The 27896-nt window shown below is 34.4% G+C and overlaps 2 protein-coding genes across 2 annotated transcripts; one reads left to right on the top strand and one right to left on the bottom strand.

Moving 5' to 3' along the window:
* Positions 1-11552: 11552 nt before the first annotated feature.
* On the top strand, positions 11553-12454 carry LOC141398260 (venom allergen-1-like). Its single transcript, XM_073975537.1, has 3 exons — positions 11553-11675; positions 11738-12132; positions 12196-12454. The coding sequence occupies exons 1-3, from the start codon at positions 11553-11555 to the stop codon at positions 12452-12454; spliced, it is 777 nt and encodes a 258-aa protein (XP_073831638.1).
* A 13229-nt stretch (positions 12455-25683) lies between these two features.
* LOC141399725 (venom allergen-1-like) lies at positions 25684-26627 on the bottom strand. The gene is made up of 3 exons (XM_073978959.1): positions 26500-26627; positions 26043-26437; positions 25684-25979 (listed from the first exon to the last, which is right to left on the bottom strand). The coding sequence occupies exons 1-3, from the start codon at positions 26620-26622 to the stop codon at positions 25721-25723; spliced, it is 777 nt and encodes a 258-aa protein (XP_073835060.1). The 5' UTR covers positions 26623-26627; the 3' UTR covers positions 25684-25720.
* Between the last annotated feature and the right edge of the window lie 1269 nt (positions 26628-27896).

The raw sequence follows: 27896 nt of genomic DNA, 5'->3' as shown, positions 1-27896 counted from the left end.
AATTTAATTTAAAAACTCCAGGCCTCAATTATGGGCCGATCTTCAAGAAATATTGTGGGGAGGTCAAGTTTCGACCAGAAGAGATCCCATTAGTTGCTTTCGATGATCATAAGCGGTGAAATGGACCAAAAACAAAATTCTTATTCGATTTTGTAGCTGTCCTGTAGATAGATCGCAATAATAGTCTGGCCGGACCGAAATTTTAGGAAATATTTGAGTTTTAGACAAAGATGAAGCCTGCAATTTAACATGATGATCAGATAATAATTAGCGGGTTTTATGGACCAACACTTTTGAGTGAAATTTGGTATTTTTTTTTAATATGATGACTATATGCCTGGAAGACATGTTCCACTCACTTAAGTTATATTTGGATGACGAGTTTCACCCTGTGATTCACAGTTTTAATTGTTCGTAGTGCAACCATAATTACGCTGGAGGACGCATTTATTGTTCAATATCGACAACATTTCCTATGAAGGAAGATGCTAATAATTGTGGAAGATGACCGGATAGTACTTGGCGACTGAAAATGACCATATGGTGTTAAACATAGGCGAATTTAATTTGGAGTGTATATATGTATTTATGCAGGATATATATCGTTAAAGTAGCTTAAAAATATATGGAAAAATAAGTAAGAACGGCGTTAAGTTCAGCCTGGCTGAACTAGTTGTATCCTCCACCACGAGTTGTATTGAAGTAAAATGAAACAATTAGTTTCCTTTCTTTTATGAAGAAGACTAAATACCAAATTTCAGCAATTTCGGTAAAACCATGTAAAGTTCTATGGGATACATCACAACGTCGATCTAAACCGACAAATTTCTTGCGGAAAGAAGACTTAATACCAAATTTCCGATATTTCGATGATGTGCCCAAAAACCTTCAAAATACGGAAAATCAAGAGGTACGCTTCTATGGGGCTACCCCATGGAAGACTAAATAGAAAATTTCAGTCATTTCGATCGGATATTGATGCTGCTCTAAGGGGGCTATATCGAAGCTTGTACCTACACCGACGAATTTCAATGGGAAAGGTTTTTGCCTCCAACGTAGACTAAATACCAAATTTCAGAAATTCCGGTGGGTTGTTGGGTCCACAAACTTCAAAATACGAATACTACAGTTCTATGGGGGCTACATGAAGGCGTGAACCTGTACCTACAAATTTATGGGGGAAAGTTGTATACCAACAAAAAGCACTAAATTCCAAATTGTAGCCAATTCGGTGGAATTTTGATGCCATAACCTTCAAAATACCTAATATTGGGAGGTACCGTTCTATGGACTATGTGAAGGCGTAGACCTATACCGACATTATTAATAGACACTGCGTGGTATTCAATCCCTTAGTGCAACCTCAACGACTTCTATGTATTAAATACTTCCAAAGAGAAAAATAACTCGAAACCGGGTGTGCATATTGGACTTGTATCGAATATTTCCAAAAAAAAAAAAAAGAAAATAAATTGTTTTATGTCATAAGACGGAAAACTTTACTTCTTTAACCGAAGTGATTGAGTCCGTGCAATCCTATTAAAGAATATATTACAAAAACAAGTAAAAAAGTACCAGTCGGCTTTGCCGACAGATACATGGCGAAAACCAAAAATGTTTTACAATCGATGAATCCGAGTTTCACCCATTCAGAATTCGCGAACTGTTAACATATGCTATATATTATGACTAAAATTCTTTAAAATGAAGTGTTTTAGGAGGGATCCCATAATGTCGACCATTAAAATTAATTTACGTGGAAGCTGTGTTGGCGTAAATGTAGAAAAATAGGTAAAAATGGGTTGAAGCCAACAAGTATTTTTATGCTCCCTTCCGATTTCTGGTTTAACCTTACATTTTATAGACATATGCCCAAAGAAAGACTCAAAGAATACTTCATGGGCAATATGATACTAGTGTATCATTTTTCGATACATCCACTGCATCCACCTAAAATCGATGCTGACATTTTGAAGTCGGAATTTCGGGGTTTTTTGATTTTTTTAATAATTCGGACGCGCAACAAGATAATATTCAAAACTCATAATAGGAATATAGAACTCGTGATTTTACGTCGTTTAATGCATATCTCGTGAGTGTGCCCCTTACAGCATCCTAGTAATTGGAGTCTAAAGACCAATATTTCAAGCGTGAATTTTTTTAAAAAACCAATTTTTTGCGTGTATAATTTACAAGCGTCATTCAATTTCCTTTGTACCCCGCGTGGATTTTGTCCTTTTACGCGACGGATCTAATGAGCCCATCCACTAAAACCGCGAATATAGATACCCTGAAAGTAGGAAAATCAGCAAAAATTTATTTTGACAAATCCGCGTACATAAATGGAATCCTTTATACGCGATTATAATATTTGTGAAAATGCGTGTCATAAATTACAGAGATTCGCGAGTAATATGGGCTTTTTACCAGAAATAGAATGTGGAGGCACATCCGCGGTTCATGAAGAATCTATTTGAAATATGTGTATATAGACGTATTTTTGATGGGTGCTACTAAATCCGGATGCGCATCAAAATCGTATGCAAATTGCGCGATTTTTACCCACTTTCATGTTTTTGCATTGTGTGATGCAACTGGCGGCACACTTTGACCGCTGAGTGAAACATCGAAATGTGCATAAATATTGAAAGAGATTGATTCGCTGTATCCAAAAACGGATGCGCATCACCTGATTTTAACTAATTCGCTAATAATAGGGTTTTTAATTTCCACATTTTTTAATGATTGTAATTTCAATATTACTCTAAATTTCCTATCCTTATAAGTTATCACAGTAAGCAAATTAGCTTTCACGATGGTAAACCATATTTCTTGATGAAGTTTTAGCAGTACACATTAATTATTGTATAGGATTTTAGCAAAATAGTTGGAGAACTCCTAAACATTTTTTTTCTAATTTTTCGAATCAAACCAAAAAAATTTACTTGCAACAATATTTTCCAACAATAAGTTTTTCTCTCTTGTTGTTGCTATAATATGCAATTTATGTACCCAATCTCTATAAATTTGGTATCATATTTTTCTACCCATTGTCTAGATTCCGCATATATTTTTTAATTTATTTTTTGAGAGTTTGTACGGACTCTGGGACAGGATAATTTGGATTTTCTTCAAATTTTTTTATTATTTGTTGATTTTCCGCGAAGATAATAAAAAATTTAATAACTATTTAAACATCTACGAATAGATATGGAACGCTATTAACCATTTATGCATACATTTTCTCATAACAACAAATACGATATTTTTAAATATTTTTTCTTTATATGAGAATAAAAACCGCTATAACTTTTGCGCACATCGTCCAATTTCGCGAATGCGTACAGATTTGAAACCAGAATTTTTTTTCTTAACCTAACAAAAATTTTAGATGTGCTCGCAAAAAAAAAAAAATTTAATTTTTTTTAAATGGAATTGCAAAGGTTTATTGGTTTTTGCCATACTTTTGTAGGTGCATACCATCAGCCTGTGTGGACTACTTTTTTCCCAAAAAAACTTATGTATTTAGGGGGTTTTCAAAATTTTTGGCGTATGCACCTACAAAAGTATGGAAAGGATTAAAGCTCAAAAATTTGAGGGGATATCGATAGATGGGGTTTTTTATCACACTAGCCTACGAAACACATAATATCGCTGTAAACAGGGTCTCTAGGAAAACCTTCGGTAAAAAAGTCCAAAGGATTCTCGAACCACACAAAAATGTTGGACATTTTTGTGGGTGGTACCACAAGGATTGGACAGATATGGCCCAAATTTTAACATAAACTAAGATTCGACAGTATTTAGAGATCCAAAGTTTGGACCAAATCGATTGCTACATCTATGAGAAATCGCGCGTACCATTTTAGCGAATATTTTCGAACTTTTGTAATTGAGGTACCGGAAGGAGTGAACCTACAAGCACCACCTTCGAATTTCATATAATATTTGAAGAAATATTACAATATCCAAAGTGTTGACGAACGCAGTATTCGGTTCGAGCCCTACAGCTACTACATATGATGCCATAGGGTTTTTTTACAACCTTCGGTTTTCTCAAGAAGTATGGATTTGCCCCCGAAGAAACTTATACCGTTATATGGGGGGCAGTGAATACAAGTTGCTACAACAAAAATCAAAGCGATTCGTGAACAGGTCCTAAACTGAACTTTTCCAAAATTTTGTGTGGGATGTACCCGAAGGAGTGGACCGATTGAGTCCGTATTGGAACTTCATCTAAGTCTGGAAGAAATTTCACGATGTGCAAAGTATGGACCAAATCGGTTACTTCCTTCAAGAGTTATCGTGCGCACTAATTTTCCAAACCTCCCCCACAAAAGTATTACCGAACCGGGAGGAGTGGACCGGTATAACCCATTTTCGAACTTAAATTAAGTTTGGACAACATATTACGAAAGCCAAATTTTGGACCGAATCGGTTGATCCGTTCGAAAGTTATCGTGCCAGCCAGACAACAGACAGACGGACGGATATGGCTAAATCAACTCCAAATTGTCCAAACATACTTGGAGTTTAAAATCATTATTTTGGTGAGGCACATTTTGCCCTTATAAAAGTGTATATCAGGAATATTGCCAATTATTTCATATTCCATTTCAGAAAAAAAGGATAAATTTTTTTCGCGCTACATCAACGATTTTTGATATGTAGGTTAAGAAAAAGATTCCCAGTACGAATCTGGTCGCGAGCCAATTTTTGGTTGTTGCGGACAAAAGTTATGGCGCTTTTATTTCGCTTTTTAAGAAAGAAAATATTATAAAAACGCTAATTATTTTAATGAGCACAATTGTTACAAAAAAGTTCTCTCGAAGTGACTTCAGCGAGTAGATTGCATAATACCTGCAAAATATTACACAGAATTCGCGGAATGTACATAAAATTGATAAATTATTGAATATAAGTCAACTTTTTTCAAAATTAAGGCCCATTTAGTGGTCATAAAATTACATAAAAATTTGTTCTAGATCAAAACTTCACGGCGAATCAAATGAGACTACAATCATACAGACTGGTATTATAGTTTCGATGTTACAGCCAAAATAAGCACATATTTTGGTCAAAAAATTATTTTTTGTTTGAAAAAATATTTTTTCACATGCATTATGTAGTAGAAAAAATTGTAAAAATCTATAGGAATACTTCCTTCATTTTGCTTAAATCTCCCAATAAAATATACGGATTTTGCTTTATTGACATTCATATTAAAGCTTTTCCATTAGGGAAGGTAATTGGGTTGATGAGGATGTATCTCAAAGGTTCTGAAATGGAAATAGAGGTCAAATAACCCATTTTAATGTATATGCATTTTAAAATACGTGTAAATCGCGTAATTATCAAAATCATTTTGTCCGCATGTGATTTTCGTGTACAGCAAGACCATATCTATTAAGTTGTATATATTTTTCGAAATATAATTTGGACTCTAAGATGTAGCATCGGCTGCATCTTAGCATTAAAAAACCTATAAAATATCGCTAATTTGCGCAAAGTGCATACAATTTTTGTCCGCATCCGATTTCAATGTCAACCATGAAAATCTACATCGATATATATCTATTTGAAGGCGATCAATCAAGAACCACGGATGTAGCATCACACACTATTTTTTGGGATAAAATGAATGTAGCTTCCTTATCAGTAAAGTTTTCAAATCTCTGTTTCCGCTAAAACGAAGATGCTGCACTAGTTTTTTCATTGCAGTGGAAACGATGCGCAGAAAACCCGATAAAATACGCGATATTTTCAAAAACAATTTTAGGTGATTTTTCTACTTTGGAATTTCTCGTAACTCGCGTTTTAGTAGATAGATTTTCACGAGGAATGATTTATTGGATCCGAAACGTAAAAAACTAAAATGTGCAATGGAGTACGAAGTATTCTAGAGACAATTGCAAATATTAGACCCGAAAAATATGACTTTTAGAAAAATGTTCACACAAAATTTCCGCATTTGGATGCAGATTTCTATGAAGCTGTGCAGACTACATTCACAATATACGTATCAAATAACTCAGAATCGCAAGTATTACAATTCTATGTATGATTTTTTGAAACACCTGTTTGCGGAATGACATTAGAAGAAAATTTCATAAAACACTGTAAATCTGGCTTCAAAATGTCAGCATCATTTAATGGTAGAAGCAGACGAATTTTTGAAAAGTAATACATTAGTGAGATGATCCTTATTTAGTTTGCTTCTGCTTTTACTTTGACAGGAAACTCGAGAGAAGTGTGGTTTACTCACAAATCGAGAAATAACAAAAAAAGGCATGGTGGCTTCAACCCATTTTCACAAATTTTTTAACATAAATGTAGCCACAGCTTCCACGCAAATTATCTTTTAAGGCCAATATTTTTTGCCACGACCAAAAACATTTCATTTTATCCAAAAGTATTTACTTTGTATAATATACAATCACGAGTCGCGTTTTCTAAAAGGGTAAACCTTGGCTTCAGCTATGTTAAATTTTCAAAAATATTGGTGATATACTCTCGTTGGCATAAATGCTGAGGGTATAAAGAAGGCGTTTTTACCCGGAGTTCGGCAATACTGTTTGAGACTGCAAATACCATGTTTCGCCAAAAAAGGTCGAATAAATATTTCGGAAAGCGAAAACGGAAACCAATCGGCAAAACTTTAAATGTATAAAAAACTTCGATATGTTTGTTTCGGCTGCATTCTCTACTTTTGATATAATCCCAGCTAACATTTTTTCCGAATTCGTTTCGAATTGGTCAGAATCTCTGAACAAATTTCTGAGTTTCGCGTCGAATTCGGTCCGAATACGGAAAAAAATCGGAGGAAATTTTAGATTTTGTGAAGAAAATCGGTCCGAATTCGGAAAGAAATTCTGGAAAATTTTGAAAAAAGTTTAGATTTTCTAAACAAAATCGGAAAAAAATTTTAGTCGCTGACGCCTTTGATATTTACACAACACAGAACAAACCCCACTCAGACTCAATTTTCTTTTACAGCGCTATTTATGATTTCAATGCATTGTCGATATATTTATCAAATTGTATTTTAAAAATATGCAAAACAGCTTCATAGAGGCATTTTATAAGTATGGAATGTTCTGAAGAGTTGTGAATTACATCCTAACAGATATTTATTCATGGAAAAGTTAGTTGGTTAGATACGGCACTCGCTAAATATATATCAATTTCTTTATCAATTAGAGACTTGTCAATTTTTCGTTCTTTGCCAAATTTGCCAAAACTCTGAAAATTCGTGTAAATGTGGCATTGTAATTTCCTGTTCATACTTAGAAAACTCTATGTTCTCACTTTGTATATCAAGTAACATTGCTTTTACATTAGCTATTACGTATTTTCTTTTTTCTTCTAATAAACAAATCATCTCCTTAAATGGCGGAAATAAAAACATCCCTATAAGATGAGCCATTGCTGGTACAAAGCGTTTAAGCAATGTAAACAATCATTGCTTTCAAATCTTTCATTTTAGCTTTCAAATCTTTCATGAATTGAGAGTCAATGGTATCAGTTGAGCAAACTTTCAAAAGTTGTTCAGACCAAACGGCAAAAATGTGCATAGTAGGGTATTTTTCCGAGCTTAATTTTTCGGAACACTCTTTACATATATTGAGATTGGGTTTAGAGGTTCCAGATTTAAGTCAGATATACGATCCAACTCATTCTTTTCTAGCAAAATAGTCTTAATTTCATTCTGGGCTTGGTATATGCTATCAAGCATAATATATGTTGAATTCCAACGTGTTCTTATATCTTGTTTTAACGTTTTCGACAATTTGTTGATTAGCTCCGAGTGTTTAAAATACCTTACAAGCTTTTTTGAGTAGTCAATCAATTTTCCCAATTCGGGAAGAGCATGTTTTTCAACAACATCCTCCATAAATACCCAGCAAAATTTGAAGGAATGGGTTCCATGCGATGACGTGATTTCATGGCATCTTTTGCAATGGTTCAAACGAAGTCGTGAAATATCCGATATTTTCATTAGCATTTGAACCAATGCAAAGGAAGTCGTGAAAGGTCCGATCTTTTCATCAGTATTTGGACCCATTCCATCGATCCAATAGAGATGAATTTTGTGTTTTTCTTTATACACATTTTTCTAAATATATAAGATTTAATATTTACAATAGGCTTGATGTTGGTGGAGACTCAAAATTACAACCAACGTCGTCGTAATGTTAATGTCTTTGCAAGGGGTTGGTGAAAATGACATGCCAAAGCATTGGTGAAAATGACATGTCAAAGCCTTGGTGTAAATGACATGCTTTGGATCCAAAAATTAATAGCATCTTTTGGGGTCCAGGCTCATGTAAAATTCATGAGGATGCTAAAAAGATGGCATGAAGATGCTAAAAAGATGGCATGCCAGATCACTTGCACCCATGATTGAATGGCACCTTTGGCATCGAACATTTTGCTGGGTAAGTTCAAATTGTGGCAAGCGAGAGGTATACGTTTAAATCTTTTAAATCCGAAACAACGTTGGAACCAAATACAGAATTTCCCAACTTGTCTTCAATATAAAATTTAGCAATTAAACAACTGATTTTCAAAGACAGTATATTGCGTTAACACGCTGAGTTGTTTTTGTATTTGCTTTTCTCCCATGAACAAAACAAATGGCAAACAAACATCATCTTTTTGTTCTGGCCTCTCCGTAACAAAACGGCAAAAAGTACCAGCCTACAAAAACGAAGGAAAACTACAGTTGGTGAATCAGTCTGCTTTGCCGCCAGAGATATGCCATCAGCCTGTGATAATTGAGACCTTTACCTAAAGACAGATCCAAACCCGGTTTCACAGCCAAAATATGTTTCCCCAAAATTGATATTCTGGTAGTTTTAGGAATTTTGTGGCCTTTCATTCATTCATTCATGTCAGGATGCGTGGCAAATTAGATTTTGCGCACCATTTTCAGCATAAGATCACAATTACAATTAGTGAAACGATAGAAATTTTTTTTAAATTCATTCAGTATTAGTGCTTTGAACATGGGCTATTAATGGGAAAAAATATGAATTTCAATACGGAAATGGGAATGTCTATTATTAAATTTGCTTTCGGCAACGCAACTGGAGTTAGGTTGCTATCCATAATCGACCCCTAAGTTTGGAAAAATATTACGTTATTCAAAGTTTGGACCAAATCGGTTGATCCGTTTGAGAGATGTCATACGCTCCAGAAAGAGAGGTGCGCTGGGATAAATGACTACAAATTGTCTGACCCGATTTTATCCAAACATATGTATGTGGAGTCTAAAACAACCATGTCGATAGGCACATTTGTATCGTATCAAAGTGTACATAACCCCATTAGTCTTATGGCTATGGTTAAAAGTATACAAGTACAATAGGAAGTTTTTGACGCTCAATAATGAATTTTCTTCATTATTTTCTCCTACTTTTAGCAACAAATTTGTGGAAATAAATTTCTAATTGGGTTTCGAGATATTATCCACGAAAAACACTTGATATATGGTACATTTTGTCCAATATACATTTCATATCATGCGCTTCCATTCCCACAATATTGAATACAAGATACTATAAACGTCGAAAATGACATACCAGATATGTAGTATATTTATTACGGAACTCCGAGTTCGTTTATTATTTAATACCGGAATGATATGTCATAAAGAAGTAATTCGGATTTCCTTTAAATCTCCAGAAATAAAAATTAGAAACAAAAGGGCAATAATTAGTTAGACTAGTTCAATTCATTTTGTCCTGCGGGCCCACTGGGCCCCGCCCGCTTACGTTCCTGGTGGGTGAGAACTCAAATGCAGTTATTCCATTATCCGAATCCATCACTGATCCGAAAAGTTCATTTCAAACAATTGGTCTCAATTCGCCATGTATTTAAAGCCACACAGATCTGTCAATTTTGCATCATCGACCAGATCGAATAGTTTGGAACGTTTTTAAAACTTTTAAAAAAATTATGATTCTAATACATACAAATGTATGATCATACGACTCGGGATTATGACGGACTGCTTGCGACCGCCTATATAATTAGCGGAAACATCTACCTTTTCTTTGCAAAGCACAAATAATCAGTGCAGTTATAAAGGAAAATAGCAGTTAAGAATAAATTTTCGTTGCAAAATAGAAATTATCAGATTTTTATCTTCTTGGGAATATACCAAAACCATGGGTGATGTTTATCATTCCCAGTAAAAATCCTCATAACAAACCTCCTTTCCCATCCATTATTTTAACAAGGGCATGTCGCGCGAAATATCTGGTTATTTTGTAACCACTGAAATAAGTAGTCAGAATCTACTCAGTATCTACTTATTTCAGTGGTTAAAAAATAACCAGATATTTCGCGCGACATGCCCTTGTTAAAATAATGGTTGGGAAAGGACGTTTGTAATGAGGATTTTCACTGGGATTATATCAGAAATACATTAGCTGTAGTATTCTTTCAAAATATAAATTTTCCTGTGCACTTACGACCTTTTCCGACAAGCGTAAAACATATAGAAAAATGCGACATAATACCATATTCTTTATTTTTTACTTTTATTATCATTCTGTAACAAAAACGCGATTTTCACAAAAATTGGACTTAGGACCTTTTCGTGCGTAAAAGACGATATAAAGTTTTGTGCATCAACAGGAGTGCTTAAATTGAATTTCATTACCAAATTTTAAAAATTATATTAAGATGCATATATTTTCTGACCGGGGTGCCACCGTGGTGCACTGGTATGCACACCTCCCTTGCACACATAAGGTCGTGGGTTCGATTCCCCAGCCAGGCAACATCAAAACACTTTTCAACGGTGGCAAAATTCCTCTCAGTAATGTTGGCGACATTTCCTGAGTATTTCAGCCATGTAAAACTTCTCTACAAAAGTTAGACACGCCGTTCGGACTCGGTGATAAACTGTAGGTCCCATATCATTGAGCTAATATGAATCGGGGTGCACTCATTGATATGAGAGATGTCTCCCTTGTCCCTTATGGGATGTTTGTCGAACAATTATATATATTTGCTGACTATCATCGTACTCTGTAAAAATATTTGTTCTAAAGGCTGAAATAAATAATACCTGCACTGTTGCAATGACTACCTTGGTTCATAATCTAATCTTGCAAACCGAAATAATATGGTTTGAGTTTCGAAATACATATCCATGACCTATCCACCGAGTAGTGTAAGCCCTAAAGAATTTGATAATCTTTTACATGCTTATGACGACTAATATTTTTTATACTTATTATAATATGGGGATATAAAGTTTCAATCTTTACAACTTCTTTGTAGTCGGAAAATATCAGAACATAGTTAAGCAAATATTGATAAGCAGTGGGAATAAAACACACAAGGTGACAAGTGTCTGAGGTGTGATCTGTAATTTTACGAATTACATGTACTTATCAGCGTCTGTTAAAATAACCTTAATATCCAACATACATCATGATATCCATTTGAAAATGTTCACTATTTAAGAAGAACACTTCCAACCAATCTCTATCAGTTTAACTCTTGCAAACGGCATAGATCATATTGTTTTCAAGAAAATGAATACGTTTATTGCCTTCTTATGTTTCGGCTCCCTCATAGCCTTTTCTATGGCCACAGATTATTGTTCAAAGACATATTTATGTACTAACGGACACAAACACATAGCCTGCGGTGATAAGGTAAGTTTTGAAAAAAATACCCAACTTATTTTTTTGCATTGCAATCTTTCTTGTGATTTTAGAAATTTAATTCGACATGTCCTTCCAACGCCGCCTTTGTCCCTATTGATGACAAACTAAAAGCAGAAATTGTACGAGCTCACAATGAGAAGCGTAATTTTGTTGCTGGAGGTGGTGTTGGGCATTTGCAACCTGCATGTCGTATGGCCACAATGGAATGGGATGATGAATTGGCTGAAATTGCTTCCTACAATGTCTTGCAGTGTTATATGGAACACGATAAATGCCGAAATACTGATAACTATAGATATGCTGGTCAAAATTTAGCCTGGAGATCTTACTGGGATCCTAGAAATGTCACAAGTCTGTTCCGCAACTCCTTTACTATGTGGTATGATGAAGTTCAGCATGTTAAGATGGATTTTATTGATGCTTTTCCACGTGGATACAAGGGACCGTAAGTTGAGAATTGTACATTAATTTTTATATGCTAACAAAATTAAATGCTTAATTTTTCCAGTGAAATTGGCCATTTTACTGTTATGATGGCTGACCGTAATATTCGTGTTGGTTGTGCTGCCTCCAGTTATTTGGATACCAGAATTGAAGGAGGTAGACAAATCTTCTTGATTGCCTGTAATTATGCCACCACCAATATGCTTGAGTTACCCATCTATGCCAAATGCAGTTCTCCAGCAACATCATGTACAAGTGGTAGAAATCCTCAATTCCCTAACTTGTGTTCAGCTTCTGAAAAGTATGATCTTAATAAGTGGTAATTGAATGAAATGTTGTTATTTGTTGTTACATCGCTGATACGACCCGTTGAAAATAAAATTTGATGCATCTCATGGAAATATAAACAGCTTTTGTGATTTTCTTTTAAACGCCTTCAGTCTATCGATAGGTATAACAGGCTAACAATAGTCAAAGGGTAGGTTAAGCTACATTCGCAGGGGTTTTCCAACCAAGACAGTCCTTCAGCTCATTACTGTATATTATTTATGAAATTTTAGAGCTAAAATTTTATGATAACCTCATGAATGATGTATAAAAAGTTTAACGACCAAGGTGCACTTTCATATTTTGAAGAGTAATGCTGTTTTCCTTTCTACCTGAATCAGTATTGAATATTACAGACTTTTTTATATTTTAGTTCATACGGAATCATGTAAAATATACATTTACTATTATAATTAAATCTTTGTTCGGCAGGTAACACAATCAGCCGGTGAATCAAAAAACGATCAAAGTCCGTCCAGCAACTAGCAGGGCCAAAGTTAAACTTTGGATCAAAATATAAGTGTTTTTGTGTTTCTTTATACCTTCATATTTAAAAAAAAATCAAACGCCAATAAATAATCTATAGGAAAACAAGTAAAAAAGTATCAGTCGGCTTTTTTTTTTTTAATTCATTTATTTCTGTTTTAATTCATTACAAAAGTTATTTGTTGCCCCAGCGCCTTGAAGCTTTATAGGGGCTTACTAAAAGTACAAAAATTCATAAAGAACGGATTCTGTATTATCTCATTTAAAATTTTGAATATGGAAACAATTCACATGAAACTGGTATGAAAATTTAAGGAAATAAGAAAAATTTACATTTGCCGACAGAGATATAGCTTAAGCCTATGTAAATTGAAACTTTCATCTATGTACAGATCGAATGTACTTAGAATCTTTTCAAAATTTTGTGGCGCTTTTTAGACATTTGTACTTGCCGGCAAAAATGTGAATTAGGATTAAAGTTCAAAATTGGGTTGCCGCGGTGAAGTATTGGAAGTTGTGGACCGGTATTGCCCATCTTCTAAGTGAAACTAAGTTAGGCCAAATTTTTTACCAAATCGATTGATCAGTTCGAGACTTATCGTGTCAGCCACTACATACACAGACAAAAGTCTTGCCAAGGTTCAAATTTCTGCATTTCATGAACGCCTTTCATAAAGCAAAAAAAAAATACTGTTTTTTCTGAGAGATTAAAAAAAAAAACAATTTTGGCGAGCTGTTGTTTTTATGTTATTATTGACTAACGACCAACACACACCACCAACAAAACCAGAGACAAATTTTGCTGCTTTTTATCAATTAATGTTATTATTTTGTATTATTGTAATTTACCGTTTCTTCTAAAGAATTTTCACTGTAGTTGTTATCGTCTTGTGAACATAGCAAAACAATGCAAACCATATGTACATACATGTTGAGTCTATCAGCACTAGGTTGAGATATTAGATGTTACCTTTATATTAAAGAAATTAAAAATTTGTAGTTGCAAACTATACAGCCAAACACTTTGTTTTTTCGACACCAAACGCACTGTAGTTGTTTGGTTTGTCAGTTAACTAACAACAAAATTGTTGCGACCTACAGTTGTAGTTTAGGTATGTTGTTGTGGCGTGTATGTGTGTGGTGTGGTTTGTTGATATAGTCTCAATGTGATGGTGAGACGATGGTGGCGATTCCCAGCAAAATGTTCGATGCCAAAGATGCTATTCAAGAATGGGTGCAAGTGAAATGGAATGTCATTTTTTCAGCATCTTCACTCATTCTTTTTACAAGAGCGTGACCCCTAAAAGATGCAATTCATTTTCAGATCCTAAGCATGTCATCTTTACTAACTCGATGGAATGGCATCTTCAACAATTCTTTGGCATGGCATCTATACCAATCCTTGGGCATGCCATCTTAACCAATTCCCAAGAATAGCATTTTCACTAATCTTTGGCATGTCATTTTCACCAACCCTTTGGCATGTAATTTTCACGTCTTGTTCGGAAAATGGAAAATGCTGTATTCAAAAATGATTTTCATTTTTTTATTTTATTAATTCAAAGGAATTAATGAAATAACTGTAATTTATTTATCATCATAAAGTTTACATCTATAATTGCAGTTTGTGCTCGTTGTTGTAACAGTAGTTAATATGTTTGTATTCTCATTTTTCTGCTTAATCTGACTCTGGGTCTATCAGTCGTAAGAATGTGGCTATTTCGTTATTTATATGGTTAGTAACCACAAAGCTGCAAACTTAAGTTTCTTAGCAGGATTGGTAGGGCAATTGAAAAGGAGCAGTGTGTCGTAGGGGCCTGTGCTGTATGCTGGGCAGATGTTTTCCACGGTGTCATCAGTACTTGCCCTATAGGAATTTTGACGGCTTCACCATCCCGCGCGTATTGACCCAGAACTACTCTGGTTTGTCCTGACAGACGGTGGATGTTCTCCAAGAACCGCATTCACACGATAACTGTTTACTGCATCTGCGACTGCATTCGTGTGAATGCTACTTAAACCTGGTTGAAAGGCTTGTTGATCTAGAGGTTCTCTCTTGTAACGTTAGACTTCTCTTTCTAGATTATGAGCACGGCCTGCTCTGAGTGAGTCCTCTGCTAATATGGAGATGGAGATGGCCTTCAGCGCAGTTGTTGTGCTGCTTACGGATCCTATGCTATTGATGGGCAACTGGAAAGTTATTTCTGATGCTGGAAGAACTATTGCCACAAGGGTCCTTGCTACGGGCGACAAAAGCGAAATCGGTTTGTAAGATTCACCTTTGCTGGCATCCTTTTCGGGCTTCAGTAGCTGGCCTATTTTCCAGACTTCGGGAACGATGTGTTTGGCAAGCGACAGGTTTTAAATTTAAGTGAGAAAGATTTCGACGTTGACTCCAACTGCAGATTACTATTTCGTGAATTTTATTTTACACCGTTTTGGAAATGTTTGTTGTTTTGTAGGGATCTACAAATCGACTTGTTGAGCAGGGTTCTCTAGAGCAGACAGGGAAACTTTTATAATTGGTCTGTTCCTTTACTTTTAAAAATGGTAATTGTTGCAAAAATGGTAAAAGTGGTGAACTGCTCTCATATAAATTGTATGCTTTTAAAAGTAAGGAAACACCTTGCGGGTAAAAACTGGTAACCTCAAGCACGTAAAGGAACACGACTAATACCAAAGTGTGCAGTCCGACTCTACTTTTAGCTCAATGATTGGGACCTCCTAGCATAATAAATCTTACATTGCTTTAAAGTACATATTTAGATAAATAAAAGAATATATACATGTGTAAAAATAAAAACACAAAATTCATCTCTATTGGATCGATGGAATGGGTTCAAATGCTAAGGAAAAGATCGGATCTATCACGACTTCCTTTGAATTGGTTCAAATGCTGATGAAACGATCGGATCTTTCACGACTTCCTTCGAATGGGTTCAAATGCTGATGAAAAGATCGGATCTTTCACGACTTCATTTGAACCAATGCAAAAGATCCAGTGAAATCATGGCATCTCATGGAACCACTTCCATAAAATTTTGCTGGGTTGTGTTGCGTTTTGTTGATACATTGTCAATACGATGGTGAGACGACGAGACCACTCAAAAGAAAACGAAAACAAAGTTTGGAGCATTTACCAAACAAGCGAGGAAATATGAGAGCAAATAGTGGAATATAGGGAAAAATAGGAAAGTGATTTTGCATCTCATGAAAATCTTACATATTGATTGCTTGAGTGGAGTATTCTTCTATTGGCTCAACTTCATTTATTACCCTCTATTACAGAGAGTAATGTTTTTCAAAACGTACTGACAGTGTTGCAAAATTTTACTGATCGCTACCAATATCATGATTTCATCCCGGCGAAGAGAACTATCAATTGGCTTCTCAGTTTTTGAAATGATGCCTTTTTAGCGAAAAACCGAACTATTTACAGTTTGTCAAGTAATTGTTTTCGAACCAAGAAAACTAACATTTTTCTGTATTAATCTATGAAAAATTACAGATAATTGGGATAAAAATGTCGGGTTTTTTGCAAAAAAATAGTTGGTAGACTTATTAAAGACAAGATAGGATGTATAAATAAAAAATTGACCCACGCAGTCCAAGAAAAAATAACGAAAACCCATAACTACATATAATTCAAATGTCAAATAAATGTTTTCGAAATTTAATGCAGGTTCCAAAATAACCCATATTTTTGGTAAATTCTTGAAAATCATGACATTTTATGAATGTTATTCTTAAAAAGGGTAGAGTACTAACAAGTATCAACAATATTAGGCATATAATATCCCTACTAGGAGGGTTACCATATGGACCAAGGGAGTACCAGGTCATATTACATTTAAACAGGGTCCTATAGGTCTTATACCGGGAATATCTGAAAACTAAGGCGTTTTATGAGTTTTTTTAGTTCACCAGGATGGACTGTCATCAATTACAATAAATATTACCTACAGAATAATTAGATCCGGGGTGTTGCCAGATCTACTAAAAGGTGCCAGGTTATATAAACAGTAAACGAGGCCACATGGATCCATCACCAGGGCTTAAAATTTGTTTATTTAACTCAAATTGAATTAAGAGATAAGGGAAATAAACCAAAATATGACATAAAAGTACAAAAATCGTTTAGAAATGCATATATAAGATATTGTCAGTCTATGCTGATTTTTAATAGACCTCCGATTTCCACTGTTTATAGTCAGTTCAGAGGAATTCTCTAAGTTTTTTTGCTTCCATGCTAACACTGAAGCATTATTTACCCATCAACATAATTTTCCCCTTAAAAATGTACTACAGTAGTACTGCAGAGTACACGAAATTTGTCCACTATGTCGAAGTATGCATTTCTGAAAATTGTCGAAACCTTTACCCCATACATTTCTAAGCAATATTGGTCTCCTACTGTGATATTTCCGATTGTTTAGTGAAATGCCATTATCTCTTAATTAATTTTAAGTAAAAAAACAAACTTCGGTCACTGTTTATATAACCTGGTACCTTTTTAGTCGATCTGGCAACCCTTCTGATCTAATTATTCTGTAGGTAATTTTTATTGTAATTGATGGCAGTCCATCCTGGTGAACTAAAAAACGGCTTAGTTTTCAGATATTCCCGGTATAAGACCTATAGGACCCTGTTTAAATGTAATATGTCCTGGTACTCCCTTGGTCCATATGGTAACCCTCCTAGTAGGGATATTATATGCCTAATATTGTTGATACTTGTTAGTAGTTTACCCTTTTTAAGAATAACATTCATAAAATGTCATGATTTTCAAGAATTTACCAAACATATGGGTTATTTTGGAACCTGCATTAAATTTCGAAAACATTTATTTGACAGATTGAATTATATGTAGTTATGGGTTTTCATTATTTTTTCTTGGACTACGTGGGTCAATTTTTTATTTATAGATCCTGTCTTGTCCTTAATAAGTCTACCAACTATTTTTTGCAAAAAACCCGACATTTTTATCCCAATTATCAGTAATTTTTCATAGATTAATACAGAAAAATGTTAGTTTTCTTGGTTCGAAAACAATTACTTGACAAACTGTAAGTGTCTAGTATTCCCATATGAATGAGAATCACACTCACTTTTCGGCTTTTCCAAAGAAACACTAAAATCAAAATATTCTGCAACATGTCAGCACGTATCAACTAAGAATTCATCGAATTCTGTGAGTTGAAAAGAACATCACCACAGTTGCCTGTGAGGTTGTTGTTGGATTTTTGTTTTTAACAAATTTCCCTTTGCGCGAGCCTCCGCTGTTTTTTGTTTGTTTTGTTCATTGCTGAAGATTCAATCTCATTTGATTACTTGAGTGGAGTATTCCCCCATTGGCTCAACTTCATTTATTACCCTCTATTACAGAGAGTAATGTTTTTCAAAACGAACTGACAGTGTTGCAAAATTTTACTAATCGCTACCAATATCATGATTTCATCCCGGCGAAGGGAACTATCAATTGGCTTCTCAGTTTTTGAAATGATGCCTTTTTAGCGAAAAATCGAACTCTTTAAGTGTCTAGTATTCCCATATAAGTGAGCATCACACTCACTTTTCGGCTCCAAAGAAACACCAAAATCAAAATATTCTGCAACATGTCAGCACGTATCAACTAAGAATTCATCGAATTCTGTGAGTTGAAAAGAACATTACCACAGTTGCCTGTGAGGTTGTTGTTGGAATTTTGTTTTTAACAAATTTCCCTTTGCGCGTGCCTCTGCTGTTTTTTGTTTGTTTTGTTTATTGTTGAAGATTCAATCTCATTTGATTGCATGAGTGGAGTATTCCCCCATTGGCTCAACTTCATTTATTACCCTCTATTACAGAGAGTAATGTTTTTCAAAATGAACTGACAGTGTTGCAAAATTTTACTGATCGCTACCAATATCATGATCTTTAATACTCCACTCAAGCAATCAAATGAGATTGAATCTTCAACAATAAACAAAACAAACAATCTTACATATTTTTTAGAAAATAGTGTCTTTCGGATGGAAATAAGAAACTGCACATGTATATTATGTGAGGTACCTGTACAGTATGAAAAACTACATCACGAACGAAAATATGTACAAATTCTTGAAATATTTTTTTCACCTTTCGTGCTGTTTTTTTCAAGAAGTATGGTATTGCCCCTGAAAAAAACTTTTACCGTCGTAATTGAGGTAGCGAATGCAAGTTGATTCAACAAAAATCAAAGTGATTCGAGAGGTCAGGTCTTCGCAATAGGTCTTAAAGTGAACTTGCCCGAAATTTTGTGTGCGAGGTACCCAAATAGTGGCCAAATCCAGTCCATAAATAAAGATGGGTAAAGTATAGACCAAATTGGTCACTGCCATCAAGAATTATCGTGCGCATAATTTTTCCAAACATTTTTGAACTTTTGTGGGGGAGGTACTTGAAGGAGTGGACCGATATGGCTTATCTTCGAACTTAAACTAAGTTTGGACAAAGTATTACGAAGGCCAAATGTTGGAGCGAATCGGCAGATCTGTTCGAGAGTTATCTTGCGCTCCAACCACTACACACGGTGCCATAGTGTTTTTTTTTTGCCCCTTTCAGACTATTTTCACAGGAAGTATTGACTTTTCCTTGATGAAACTTGTACCGTTGTATAGGAGCAATGAATACAAGTTGTTACAACAAAAATCTAAGCGATTTCACGATGCGCAAAGTATGGACCAAATCGGTCACTCCCTTCAAAAGTTATCGTGTGCACAAATTTTTCAAACATTTTCGAACTTTTGTGCGGGAGGTACCGGAAGGAGAAGACCGATATAACCCATCTTCGAACTTACACTAAGTTTGGACAAAATATTACGAAAGCCAAATTTTTTACCGAATCGGTTGATTCGTTCAAGAGTTTTCGTGCGCTCCAGCAAGACAGACAGGCAGACGGACGGATATTGCTAAGTCGACTTAAAATTTTTGAAACGGATTTCGTCCAAACATACAGTCAGAGTCAAAAGAAAGTTTACACCTCACAAAAAGTTGTTAATAGCATAATTACACCGGTATAATGATATAATAAATATAAAACACAAATACAATTTTTTCAAGTGTTTAGTGTTGAATTAAAATCCAGGAAATATTAAGCCTTGTATAAGCTTAATTATGAAATAAATGAAGATTGATAAAATAACCCAAAATTTTAAGAGTCAAAAGAAAGTTTACGCTCTTGCCAAAAGTAAGACATTTTTTAATTCTTTAGCTTGACATGCCTTTACTTTGGCTTTTTAGCTTATTTTGATTATATTCGAGTGTCTAAATAATAAATCACCAGTATTTTGGTGAAATCCGGTGATAATACCCCATTGGACCCGAATTACAGCTTTTGGGCAATTTTGGCACAAAATGGCGCTTTATTTAACACTCTTTTGGATTTTTTGGTAAGTACTGAATGGTTTTGAGGTCTAGAGACTACAATGAGTTATCCTAGATGCATGGGAGTAAAACATAGCAATATGTTATCCATAAATATGGGCGAAGCCTTCATATCCCTGTCCAAATGTCAGATCCCCCCTTGACATAAGCCCCATTTCAGTTCACTAGGATCGGTAATCTTGTGTCAATATGAGTATATGATATTGTTCTTGTATCCTTGAACCCATACAAACAATTTCTTTGAAGCCCGCTTCTGTCAGGCACCCGATGAACATATATAGGACACTCCATCAAGTTTGATTTTGTATACAACATTTTCACCATTAAACGATTCGTTCACATTTTTCGACAGTTATGGCATATTTTGCGACCAAATATGTGAAAATGATTATGACAATATAAAAATACATTTTCCCAAACTATATTTGGTGAAAAAATGCCAAACTTGTGGAAAAATATGAACGAAGCTTTTAAAGGTGAAAATGTTGTATACAAAATCAAACTTGATGGAGTGTCCAATATATGTTCATCGGGTGCCTGACAGAAGCAGGCTTCGAAGAAATAGTTTGTACGGGTTCAAGGATACAAGAACAATATCATATACTCATATTGACACGAGATTACAGATCCTAGTGAACTGAAATGAAGCTTATATCACAGGGGGATCTGACATTTGGGCAGGGATATGAAGGCTTCACCCATATTTATGGGTAACATATTGCTATGGTTTACTCCCATGCATCTAGGATAACTCATTGTAGTCTCTAGACCTCAAAACCATTCAGTACTTACCAAAAATCCAAAAGAGTGTTAAATAAAGCGCCATTTTGTGCCAAAATTGCCCAAAAGCTGTAATTCGGGTCCAATGGGGTATTATCACCGGATTTCACCAAAATACTGGTGGATTTATTATTTAGACACTCGAATAGAATCAAAATAAGCTAAAAAGCCAAAAAAAGGCATGTCAAGCTTAAGAATTAAAAAATGTCTTACTTTTGGCAAGAGTGTAAACTTTCTTTTGACTCTTAAAATGTTGGGTTATTTTATCAATCTTCATTTATTTCATAATTAAGCTTATACAAGGCTTAATATTTTCTGGATTTTAATTCAACACTAAACACTTGAAAAAATTGTATTTGTGTTTTATATTTATTATATCATTATACCGGTGTAATTATGCTATTAACAACTTTTTGTGAGGTGTAAACTTTCTTTTGACTCTGACTGTACTTGGGGCCTACAACCATTATTTTGATGAGGCACATTTTGCCCTATGAAAGTGTATATGGTAATATTCAAAAATGTTTTACAATCGTTGAAGTTGAGGTTCACCATTTAATAAGTCGCGAACTGTGAATATATTTTATAAAATATGAATATATTTACATGAACTGAAGTGTTTTAGCCACGATCTTATAATATGGACCGTAACAAAAAATTTTCGTGGAAGCTGCGTTGGTGGTAATATAAAAAAATGGGTAAACATGTGTTGAAGTTAGCAAGCTTTTTTGTGTTTTTTCTTGATTTCTGGTCAAACGAGGGAAAATTCAGACCTGAGCTCAAAGAAAGGATTGAAGAATACCCCTTGGGCAACATGATGCTAATGTGTGACTTCTCGATATATACAGTGCATCCCTCTTAAATCGATGCTGACATTTTGAAGTTTTGAAATCGGGGTTTTTTGAATTTTTCTTATAATTGGAGGGCGCAACCAGATAATGACCTAATCTATTTATTGGATTGTAGAACTCGTGATTCCACGTCGTTTGATGTATATCTCATGAGTGTGCTCCCCACAGCTCCCTAGTAATAGGAGTCCAAAGTCGAATTTTTGGTGCGTAATTTTTCTTTAAACCCCTATTTTTTGGCTTCAAAATTTACAACTATGACTCATGTACCCTTGAACCCCGCGTGATTTTAGTTTTTTCCGCGCCGGATTCACTGAGCCCTACCGCGATCGAATCCATCCACTAAAACCGCTGATATAGATACCCTGAAAATATGAAAATAAGCAAAATTTTATTTTGACTAATCCGCATACTTAACCGCGATTGCCCTTAAATTTTTTTACATAAATGGAATCCTTTATACACGATTATAATATTTGTCAAAAAGGTGTGTCATGAATTTCAGAGATTCGGGAGTAGTATTCGTATTTAACCAAAAATAGAATCAGGTAGCACATCCGCGGTTCTTGACGAATCTGTATAAAATTTTTCTTATTGACGTATTTTTAACAGGGGGTCACTGAAATCGGATGCGCCTTATAATCATATGAACATCGCGTTATTTTTACCCACATGAAGCATTTTGGTGTAGTAAGATGCAACTGATGGCACACTTTTGCGGTTAAATGAAACATGGAAAAATGCAAACATATTGACAGAGATGCACTCGCTCTATGCGGAAAGCACATGCGCCTCAACTGATTTTAACTATTTCGCGCGTTATACGGTTTTTAACTTTTATGTGTTTTCTTTGATTGTAATATCAATATCACTCTTTATTTCCTAATTCTATTGCTTATCACACTATGCAAATATACTTTCACGATGATAAACTATTTTCCTTGAAGAGGTTTTAGCAAAATAATTCAGGTTTTGTTAGGAAATTTAGCGAAATAGTAGAATAACTCCAAAAAATTTTCTCAAATTTTTCGTATTAAACCAAAAAATATATTCTTGAAATAATGTTCCAACAATAAACTTTTGTCTTTTGTTGTAGCTGCAATATGCAATTTAAAATCCTAATCAATAAAATTTTGGTCTCACATTTTTCTGGACATTGTCAAGATTCTGTACGTATTTTTAGTTTATTTTTTTGAGATTTTTATGGACTCTGAGTAAGAATAAATAAAATTTACTCCAAGATTCCTTCATTATTTTTTGATTTTCCGCGAAAATGAAAATAAATTTAGCTAATATTTAGGCGTCTACGGATAGATATTAAATGTTGTTACCGATTTATATATACATTATGGTATTGCAACACAAAGGGAATTTTTAAATATTTTTTCTTTATAAGGGAATAAAACCCCCCATAACTTTTGGGCGCAGCATCCAATTTTGTGAACGCGAACATATTTGAAACCACGATTTTTTTCTTAACCCATGTAACAAAAATCGTGAATGTGCTTGTCAAAAATTTTTTAATTTTTTTCTCGATGGAATTGTAAAGGAAATTTGAATTTTACCATATACCCTCGTTAGCATAACATTTTTAAAATGTTACTCAGTATTCGCGGAATTTACAAAAAAATTTAAATGTCAATATATAGGTAGGTCTATATACCCTTCAAAAATTACAAAAAAAAAATAGTTTTAAATAAAAACTTCTCGGCGAGTCAAATGAGACCAAAATTATATTGATCGGGGTAATAGTTTGGATGTTATAGGCAAAATAAACACATATTTGGGTAACAAAAAAATAAATTTTGGTTTGAAAAAATAGTTTTCACATGCATTCTAGAGTTGAAAATATTGAAAAAATCTATAGGAGTACTTCTTCTATTTTTCTTGAAACTCCCAAGAAATTTTGCTTTATCTACATTCACATAGAAGGTTTCCCATTGAAGAAAGTTATCGGGTTGTTGAGATAAATAATTAGGCTTCTTAAACGAAAATAGAGCTCAAATAAACCGTTTCAATTTATATTAATTTTTAAAATATGACTAAATCGCGTAATTATCAAAATCATTTTATCCTCATGTGATTTTCATGTACAACAAGTTGTATATATTTTTCGAAATATAATTTGGACGCTAAGATGTAGCATCGGCTGCATCTATTTTTTTGGGATAAAATGAATGTAGCTCCCTTAGCAGTGAAGTTTTTAAATCTCTGTTTCCGCAAAAACGAAGATGCTGTACTACTTTTTTCCTCGCAGTGGAAACGGCCGGTAAAATACGAGATAAAATGCGCGATATTTTCAAAAACGTTTTAGTAGATGGATTTTTACGAGTAATGATTTATAGTAAAAATCTAAAATTTGCAATCTAGTAGGAGAAATTGGAATGACATTTGTAAAAATTAGGCCCGAAAGATATGATTTTTAGAAAATTATTCGCACAAAATTCTCGTGTTTGGATACAGATTTCTGTGAAGCTGTGTAGGCTACATTCACGACACATCTATCAAATAACCCAGAATCGCGAGTTCTACAATCTTATATACGATTTTTTGAAAAACCTGTTTGCGGAAAGAAATTAGAAGAAAGTTTCAAAAAACACATCTGGCTTCAAAATGTCAGCATCATTTAATGGTAGACGCAGATCAAATTTTAAAAAAATTATACATTGGTGAGATGATCTTATTTAGTTGGCTTCTGCTTTTAATTTGACAGCAAAATCGTGAACAGGGTGGTTTAATCACAAATCGAGGTAAAACAAAAAAGACATGTTGGCTTCAACCCATTTTTACCCATTTTTTAACACAAATATAGCCACGGCTTCCACGCAAATTAACTTTTAAGGCCAATATTTTTTGCCAAGTCTAAAAACATTTCGTTTTATCCAAAAGCATTTAATTTTTTAATATACAACCACTATTCGCGAGTTATAAAAGGGTAAACCTTGGCTTCAACTATGTTAAGTTGTCAAAAATAACGGTTTTAGACCCCAAGTATGTTTGGAGAAAATTAGTTTCAGACAATTTGGAGTCGATTTAGCCATGTCCGTCCATCCATCTGGCTGGTGCGCACGATAACTCTCGAACGAATCAACCGATTAGAACCAAATTCTCGATATCCTAATATTATGTCCAAACTTAGTAAAATGGAGTGAATGATAACTCTCGAAGAGAGCAATCAATTTGGTCCAAACTTTGCATAACGTATAATTTCTTCCAGATATAGATCGGGTTCGAATATGGACTGTATTCAGGTACCTCCCACACAAAATTCGGAAAAAGTGAAGTTTTAGAGCTCCTCTCGGATCGTTCTTAAATTTGTTTCAGTCCTTGCGGTTCCATTTACGACGGTACAATTTTTTTTGCGCATGTCCATAATTCTTGAGATATAAAAGTAATATTCAATACTGATTCAGGTAGAAAGGAAAACAGCGTTACTCTTCAAAATATGTAAGTGCACCTTGGTCGTTAAACTTTTTATACATCATTCGTTCGGTTATCATAAAATTTTAGCTCTAAAATTTCAGAAATAATATGCAGTAATGAGCTGAAGGTCCTTAACCTTAAGGAACCTGCGAATGTACCTTAACCTACTCTTTTACTATTGTTATCTTGTTATACCTATCGATAGTATAAAGATGTTTAAAAAATCACAAAAAGCTCTTTATATTTCCATTAGATGTATCAAATTTTATTTTCAATGGGTCAGATCAGTGATATAACAACAAATAAAAACATTTCATCCAATTACCACTTATTAAGATCATACTTTTCCGAAGCTGAACACAAATTAGGGAATTGAGGATTTCTACCACTTGTACATGATGTTGCTGGAGAACTGCATTTGGCATAGATGGGTAACTCAAGCATATTGGTGGTGGCATAATTACAGGCAATCAAGAAGATTTGTCTACCTCCTTCAATTCTAGTATCCAAATAACTGGAGGCAGCACAACCAACACGAATATTACGGTCAGCCATCATAACAGTAAAGTGGCCAATTTCACTGGAAAAATAAAGCATTTCATTTTGTTAGCATATACAAATTAATGTACATTTCTCAACTTACGGTCCCTTGTATCCTCTTGGAAAAGCATCAATAAAATCCATCTTAACATGCTGAACTTCATCATACCACATAGCAAAGGAGTTGCGGAACAGACTTGTGACATTTCTAGGATCCCAGTAAGATCTCCAGGCTAAATTTTGACCAGCATATCTATAGGTATCAGTATTGCGGCATTTATCATGTTCCATATAACACTGCAAGACATTGTAGGAAGCAATTTCAGCCAATTCATCATCCCATTCCATTGTCGCCATACGGCATGCAGGTTGCAAATGTCCAACACCACCTCCAGCAACAAAATTACGCTTCTCATTGTGAGCTCGTACAATTTCTGCTTTTAGTTTGTCATCAATAGGGACAAAGGCGGCGTTGGAAGGACATGTCGAACTAAATTTCTAAAATGACGGGAAAGATAGCAGTGCAATAAAATAATTTGGATTTTTTTTTCAAAATTTACCTTTTCACCACAGGCAATGTGTTTTTGTCCGTTAGCACATAAATAGGTTTTTGAACAATAATCTGTGGCCACAGAGAAGGCTATGAGGGAGCCGAAACATAAGATGGCAAGAAACGTATTCATTTTCTTGAAACTAATATGATCTATGCTGTTGTGGCTGTTTGACTGATAGAGATTTGTTAGAAGTGTTCTTCTTAAATAGTGAACATTTGACAGATGATATCAAATTGTATGTTGGGTATTAAGGTCTTTAACAAACGCTGATAAGAATATGTAAATCGTAAAGTTATACTTCGCACCTAGAGCACTTGTTACCTTGTATTTTATAGCCACCGCTTATCAATATTTGCATATTTATGTTAAATATTATGTTGTTGTATATTATTAATTTTCCAACTGACATAAAATTGTCAAGGCTGCACTTTTTGTAAATTTGGTTTTCAAAATGTCTACTCATAGAATTTGGAACTTCGAAATTCGCTACCATAAAATAGTTCTTTTCATCCTAAACGTGTAATAAAAATTACCTTTTATTTTAGAGAATTCTCAATAGGTATCATTACAAGGTAGGGCATAGCAAACAGCAGATTACAATTTGTTTCTATTGGTTTGCTTATTCTTTCAAATCAGTACCCAGTTGTTCGGGTAACTAGGGAATAACTAGCAATTTTGCTGGCTACTGGTAAACACCCCAAGTTACCTCCCAATCTACTCGCAATGTTATAGACTGGTGAATTTAACATAGGGATGTCCTCACTACAATACCAGTAATCACCCATTTCGATAGTCGTGTGAAGGCAATTGTCTCTTCATTTCATTACCAGTAACCAGTCAATTCGATAGTCTTCGAAAAGCCACTTGTCCCTTCATTTTATTACCAGTCACCAGTCAATTCGGTAGTCAGAAATTATAGCCAAAATTACTAGTAAGTTGAAGTCAGATAAATGGGTAAATGCATATATGTATGTAACCACACTTTAGTTTATTGCATGTGTGCAAAAATTTTACAAATATAATCTTGTATACTTATGGATATGACAGCGACTTACGTTTATTTGGTCCCTGGAATGTTTTTCTCGTGTGTCCTTCAGATCATTCAAAAGTTCCTGAAATAAAATGTGTACAAGTTTAATGAAATTATTAAGCTATTCCGTCAAGATAGATATCAATACTTACCACAGATATATTATAAATATTCTTCTTAAATTGTTCATCCTTATTATGATTTAGCTCGTAACACGTTCTTTTTGGCATCTTAAATCTTTGCGCAACAAACGCATCAAAATACGTTTTTTAGTTATGAATAAACAATATGACAGAACATTTTGATATTTTGTTAAAAAAAGAAATAATGTTGAAAATAGATTACAAGAGAGAAACATTGTCGATTACACTAA

This window comes from Musca autumnalis, unplaced genomic scaffold, assembly GCF_047663935.1.
Source record: "Musca autumnalis isolate F117 unplaced genomic scaffold, ASM4766393v1 scaffold_3, whole genome shotgun sequence".
NCBI classification, from domain to species: Eukaryota; Metazoa; Arthropoda; class Insecta; order Diptera; family Muscidae; genus Musca; species Musca autumnalis.
Note: the sequence above shows the minus strand (reverse complement) of the source record. Positions and strands in the feature narration are given on the sequence as shown.